The sequence below is a fragment of the Lepidochelys olivacea genome (genome assembly GCF_965140295.1).
Source record: "Lepidochelys olivacea isolate rLepOli2 genome assembly, chromosome: 17".
NCBI classification, from domain to species: Eukaryota; Metazoa; Chordata; order Testudines; family Cheloniidae; genus Lepidochelys; species Lepidochelys olivacea.
Window position 1 is genome coordinate 699,584 of NC_140427.1, and position 6,988 is coordinate 706,571.

At 42.3% G+C, this 6,988-nt stretch overlaps 1 protein-coding gene across 1 annotated transcript in view; it reads left to right on the forward strand.

Annotated features, from left to right (window-relative positions):
- Positions 1-6,720, forward strand: part of RPA1 (replication protein A1) — a 47,945-nt gene extending 41,225 nt beyond the window's left edge. Inside the window, exons 15-17 of the mRNA XM_084650904.1 lie at positions 2,979-3,086; positions 5,153-5,239; positions 5,629-6,720. Coding sequence (XP_084507030.1) covers positions 2,979-3,086; positions 5,153-5,239; positions 5,629-5,739 — 306 coding nt within the window. The 3' untranslated portion in view covers positions 5,740-6,720. The remainder of the gene's footprint in view (positions 1-2,978; positions 3,087-5,152; positions 5,240-5,628) is intronic.
- The last annotated feature ends 268 nt before the right edge of the window (positions 6,721-6,988 follow it).

Below are 6,988 nucleotides of genomic sequence, written 5' to 3' on the forward strand. Positions count from 1 at the left end.
GGACAGAGTTGGCAACGGGCTTTGTTGCAAGGATAGATTCCTGGGTTAGTGTTTTGTTGTGTGGTATGTGGTTGCTGGTGAGTATTTGCCTCAGGTTTGGGGGGCTGTCTGTAAGCGAGGACTGGCCTGTCTCCCAAGATCTGGAAAAGTGAGGGATCGTCCTTCAGGATAGGTTGTAGATCCTTGATGATGAGCTGGAGAGGTTTTAGTTGGGGGCTGAAAGTGACAGCTAGTGGCGTTCTGTTACTTTTTTTGTTGGGTCTGTCCTGTAGTAGGTGACTTCTGGATACTCTTCTGGCTCTATCAGTCTGTTTCTTCACTTCAGCAAGCGGGTATTGTAGTTGTAAGAATGCTTGATAGAGATCTTGTAGGTGTTTGTCTCTGTCTGAGGGGTTGGAGCAAATGCGGTTGTATCGTAGAGCTTGGCTGTAGACAATGGATCGTGTGGTGTGGTCTGGATGAAAGCTGGAGGCATGTAGGTAAGTATAGTGGTCAGTAGGTTTCCGGCGTAGGGTGGTGTTTATGTGACCATCGCTTATTAGCACTGTAGTGTCCAGGAAATGGATCTCTTGTTTGGACTGGTCCAGGCTGAGGTTGATGGTGGGATGGAAATTGTTGAAATCATGGTGGAATTCCTCAAGGGCTTCTTTTCCATGGGTCCAGATGATGAAGATGTCATCAATGTAGCGCAAGTAGAGTAGCGGTGTTAGGGGACGAGAGCTGAGGAAGCATTGTTCTAAGTCAGCCATAAAAATGTTGGCATACTGTGGGGCCATGTGGGTACCCATAGCAGTGCCGCTGATTTGAAGGTATACATTGTCCCCAAATGTGAAATAGTAGTTCAGCCACCAGGTTTGCCATGACATTATCAGGGATACTGTTCCTGATGGCTTGTAGTCCATCTTTGTGTGGAATGTTGGTGTGGAGGGCTTCTACATCCATAGTGGCTAGGATGGTGGTTTCTGGAAGATCACCAATGGATTGTAGTTGCCTCAGGAAGTCAGTAGTGTCTCGAAGATAGCTAGGAGTGCTGGTAGCATAGGGCTTGAGGAGAGAGTCTACATAGCCAGACAATCCTGTTGTCAGGGTGCCAATGTCTGAGATGATGGGGCGTCCAGGATTTCCAGGTTTATAGATCTTGGGTAGCAGATAGAATACCCCTGGTCGGGATTCTAGGGGTGTGTCTGTGCTGATTTGTTCTTGTGTTTTTTCAGGGAGTTTCTTGAGCAGATGGTGTAGTTTCTTTTGGTAACCCTCAGTGGGATCAGAGGGTAATGGCCTGTAGAATGTGGTATTAGAGAGCTGCCTAGCAGCCTCTCGTTCATATTCTGACCTAGTCATGATGACGACAGCACCTCCTTTGTCACCCTTTTTTATTATGATGTCAGAGTTGTTTCTGAGGCTGTGGATGGCATTGTGTTCTGCATGGCTGAGGTTATGGGGCAAGTGATGCTGCATTTCCACAATTTCAGCCCGTGTACATTGGCAGAAGCACTCTATGTAGAAGTCCAGTCTGTTGTTTCGACCTTCAGGAGGAGTCCACGCAGAATCCTTCTTTTTGTATTGTTGGTAGGAAGGTTTCTGTGGGATAGTATGCTGTTCAGAAGTGTGTTGGAAATATTCCTTGAGTCGGAGACGTCGAAAGTAGGATTCTAGGTCACCACAGAACTGTATCATATTCGTGGGGGTGGAGGCGCAGAAGGAGAAGCCCCAAGATAGGACAGATTCTTCTGCTGGGCTCAGTGTATAGCTGGATAGATTAACAATATTGTTGGGTGGGTTAAGGGAACCACTGTTGTGGCCCCTTGTGGCATTTAGTAGTTTAGTTGCTTTTCTACAAAGGAAAAGACAAATGTGTGTTGTAAATGGCTTGTCTAGTTTTTGTAAAGTCCAGCCACAAGGAAGTTTGTATGGAAGGTTGGTTTTTTATGAGAGTATCTAGTTTTGAGAGCTCATTCTTAATCTTTCCCTGTTTGCTGTGTAGGATGTTGATCAAGTGGTTCCGCAGTTTCTTTGAGAGTGTGTGGCACAATCTGGCAGCATAGGATTAGGGTTACTCCTTGTTCTTTCTGCTGATACAGACTAACACGGCTAGCACTCTGAAACCTGTTTTTCACAGAAGACAGAGAATTCACTTGAGGATTTTGCTTGGTCTTTAACTTGTACCACATTATTGCTTGGTATTGTGGGAGTCTCAAGGTAGTGTGATTTTTTTTTTTGCATGCTGTTTTGCTGAAATACCTGGATGCAATATGGTTTGAGATGGAGACGTTAAGATTAAATTAGGACACAAATTGGTTTCTTAAACTGATTGTGGTGATAGAGATTGCAGGCTAAAATAAAGCTCCTCCCATGTCCATTCCTACGTGTGTGTTGGCATCTGAGTTAGTGAAGACCCCTGCTGTTCTGTTGAAAGCACTGTGCATCTGACACTTAAACAAAATCTTTGAAGTTTGTCATAGCCTGTGCATCAAGTCCCAGTTTCCAAATGTGATCTGTACACCAGGCTTCTGCACAGCAACCCTTCCTGCCTGAGTGCGGTGTGGCTGTCAGTCTGCGTGCAGCTGCTGCTCCTGTTCTCTGGCGTGAAGAAAAAGGTGTAGTGCTGCTTGCAGCTACCTTCATTCCTTGCCGTGTTGCACTGGGGCTGATGGCCTGTGTTCTGCCGTCACTTACACGCGCACTTCGGGGGGTGGCAGCAGGCGGCCATTTCCCCCATATGCTTACATTATTAGCTTGTTGGCCTCTCCTTTTGACTCTGGTTGAAGCATGTTGCTAGACAGTCTGTACTGCCATGAAAAAGATTTGTTGCACTTTATCCACCGGTGAGTTCAAATAGTTACAAAAGGCAGGGAGCTTGAGGCTGCAACAGTCACATTTAAAGTTTAAAGCGCTCCCCAGCTGTAAAATAAAACTTTTGTTCTTTAGTTTTCTTCAGTGGGAGGCAATTGGATTAAATGGCTGTGGACTCTTTTTAGGTGAACATTGCAGACTGTCAGGAGAATCAGTGGGTGACTTGTTTTCAGGAGTCAGCAGAGGTCATTCTTGGGCAAAATGCTGCTTTCTTGGGAGAACTGAAAGAAAAGGTGAGTCAACTAGCTTGTTCCTTTTTTAAAAAACAATAAAGTAAATGTCGAGAGTATACAGGATTCTGTTTCCATGTGTTTTGTCACTTGGGATTTTAGAAGCTGCCAGTGGCAGCTGTAGCATAGTGGCGCTACCCTCAAACAGGTCTCTTGTCCTTTCTGAGCCTGTAGTTAGGCTTCTGTGACAATTCACTAACTCTAAAGGACCCTTGAAGGGTGTAGATTTGGATCCTGCCGTGAGTTCTGTATGGACAGACCCCTGTATGCACACACACCACCATTGAATTTAGCGGGGATTTGCAGGGGCCTAGGGTTCCACTCATGTGGCTCTCATTGCAAAATTGGAACTTTATTTATTGAAATGAGTATACAAGGAGTATCTGAGAGATTCCTGCTACATTTAGCAGGAATTTGATTTTACCCATGGCTTCCAACTTTCTTGTTCACACTAGCGTAATTTCCTATCAACTCAATTCTGAGGCTAATTTTACTGGTGCTGCTTAGTAGAATTCAGTTTTGTGGCCTTACAAAAATTATGGCTTTTTAAATAGTGTGTGCAGAGATGTTTTAGACATCTGTCTCATCAGATTAGAATAGTTTGATAATAAACCACTTAAGCTTTAATAAAAATGACAGTCTTTTCTTCTCTTTATGTATGCATACCTCTCCTCTACCACAATCTCCCTCCCCTCTCCAAACCCCTCCCCCTCCACCCCCCCCCCCAAAAAAAACCCCAAAAAACTTTTTCTAGCTTTTTCTCTTGAAAATGATCTTTTGGTGTCAAAGCTCATATCAGACATGAAGCAGGTCATTCAGAAATACTTGGCTTATTAAACTAAAATGTATTAAATGTTGCTGACCTAAAGCCTTAGAGGAACTCTGTTGCACAGGATGACATTTTTAGCAGTCAGCTAGCTATATAACTTAATCTGACTTTGTTTTGAAAGGATAGTAGCAAGTGGCTAAGCTGTCCGCCACTGAGGTGTGATGCTGGTCATGACCATAGTTATGTTTGTATAAATTTTCATTTTACATCCCTAACTTAATGAAACTCTCTCATCTTTCAGACATGATTAGTCTCTGCCTGATTCTGAACAAAAATGGTTTAGCCAGTTCTGAGTCAGAGGAGAATTGGGGAAAATACTTTCCCAATTACAAAAACATAAAACAAACAAGATCTGGATTCAATTTCTGGGTCTGACAGTTATCTGCTCCTTGACTTTGGATAAGTCACTTTCCCAACTCTATAATGGAGACATTAAAGCAGTATTTATTTGCCTGTATCACTCAGGGGCTGTGAGATCTAGTGGAATGTCTGTACAGTTTTTAAAATGTAAAGCTTTATTAAAAAAAATAGTGTATTGTACTTGAGAAATGGTATGTGGTCATGTAAGCAGTCTGTGGTGGTATAATAGACACATGATAAATGGTACAATTGCATGTGTAACCTTAACTTTTCCTGACTTTTGAGTGCTTTTCCGTGCAACTTGGACAGTCATTGTATGGCTAGCAAAAAGAAAAAAATCACAACCCCCCCACTTTTCTTGTGTGGTATCCTTTCCAATGAATATGTGTCAGGATGCCAGGATACACATGCAGCTTCACTAGATAAGCACAGAAGCTGAATAAGTCTGATAAGACTGTTGGCAGTAAAATGGCTAACCATCTTGACATTTCAGTGACTATAATTAAGCTTCAGAATTAACCCCAGTTCAGAAGCATGGGGGACTTCACAGCTGTTGGTGATCTCAGTTCAGTTCTCTGCAAACTGAACACAACTGTGCGTTGTTTCACATGGCCAATCGAGAGTCTTCAGCATGGACTGGAAACTTCATCTTTTTTAAAATTTAATTTAAACTACAACTGTGGAAACGAAACAATTTGTTGGAAGAACAGTCCTCCAAACTAGATTTTACTATGCCCACACACTTCCATTGACCCAGCTAATCTATATTTTAACAAATTCCCTCAAACTTTACAATGGCTGAGCTTTTCTGAGACTCTATGGTGCAGCTGGATGCTTGGATTGTCGTCGTCTCACGTCTCTGTCTTTGTACTCCTCACAGAATGAGCAGGCATTTGAGGAAGTGTTCCAAAATGCCAACTTCAGCTCATACGAGTTCAGGATCAGAGTCAAGTTGGAGACTTACAATGTGAGTACTCCCACCAGGTGGATGGGGACATGTAGCTCTGCTATATTTAGACTAGATTGACAGGAACCTGCTTTCTCTTATGCTATGGAGTGGGGGAGGGGAAAGAGCTTCCAGAGGTTTTAGTTAGGATGGCCACTGTTCACTGCATGGAATGAGAGAAGAATTAGCATCATTTTGTGACACTGCTTTTCTTCTTACTCAGCAAAATCTAGCTTTTCACTTTGTTTTCACTGGAACTATTAGCTCTGGAAGCCAGAACTTCACACTGCTGAGTAAACTTGACACCCAAGAGTAATGAAGCTACTTTGAGCAAAGGGAGATTAGAACTCATGTGTCTGGAGCACTGAGCCCCAGCTTTCCCTCTTACATACCACTTTTCTCTTTCAAAGGATGAATCTCGTATTAAGGCTACAGTACTGGATGTGAAGCCTGTGAACCACAAAGAATACAGCAAGAGGTTGATCATGAACATCAGAAAAAACGCAGTACAGCTAGGTTGAGAAGGATGGTGTTGATTGAGCTGAAACTAGAACTTCCACACAGAATAACTAAAGAGCTGAAGTTAAATTGATTACTTCCCACCCCATGTGACAATTTGGCATTAGTTATACAGTGCATGGTAGCCCTTTATAGTGGGAAAGTGATTTCATGGAATCCTGTGTGCAGATATCCCAGTGGTAAGTTAAAAGAAAGTCCATAATAAACCAAGGCCTCCTGAGTGCTCTATCTTGGTCAATTAAACTATGGCAGAGCTAAAGAGGAATCACGAGACAAACTGATACTAGTTGCTCCGGCAGGCCTGCAACCTGTGTTAAGATTTCATTCTTCAGACGTTTTGTATGCCTTTGTTAAAGTAACTTTGCTCTCTTCAGAGATTTAAAGCTAAATTACAGACAGATTTTTTTCTTTTCTTTTTTTTTTTTTTTACTAGACGAGACTGGTGACACCCTTGACACTTTTGACTTTTTCTGAAGGGGGTGAGGGGGAGGGAGAGACTGTCATACAGCTTTCTGATGTGGACTAAGGAGAAAGAAAGGGCCTATTAGCACGAGTCAGTCCTCCTTCCGCAGAATTCAAAGGCTTTCTCTTTCCACAGGTGCCAGGCAGTTGTTAATGCTTGGAATGGCAATATGGTAGAATTATTAATCAAAGACACATCTCTCATATCTGAAGAATATCCTTCCTTCAGGGTTTATCAGACTGAGTCAGATGGGTCTGATATTAATCAAAATGGTCTCTTCTGGGAGAAGCTGATAAGCATTGACTCTCTGTCCCCCAGGGAAATCTAGGCAACTACAAAGCATTGCTTTAGTTTTCACTTCACATACTTCTTGCCTTATACATATTTGTTTTGTTGGTGTTTAATTTCTTTGGTTTTGTTTGTAAAAGTGTTAATCAGAAAGAAGTTTTTAAATGGGGGCCACTTCATGTTAAAACTGTGTTTCAATAAACAATAACAATAAACAACAAAGCTTTTTGTTCCTGTGTTGTGAATCTGCTTTCTTTGAACTGAAGATTTCTCATTACTGGAAAGCAATTAATTAGCTTCATAATAAGTGTTCACTTGGGGGAGACATTATCTTTTTTTCAGACTCTAAGGTTAGACTGAGGAATGGAGATTTCTCTGCCTGATGTTGGCAGCAACGGAAATGCAATGATTTTTTTTACCATTTCTCTGCCTGCGAATGCTGATGATCTGGCACTTTTGGGATTTTTATTGACGTTTACACAGCAGTCTAAAGCTAACCA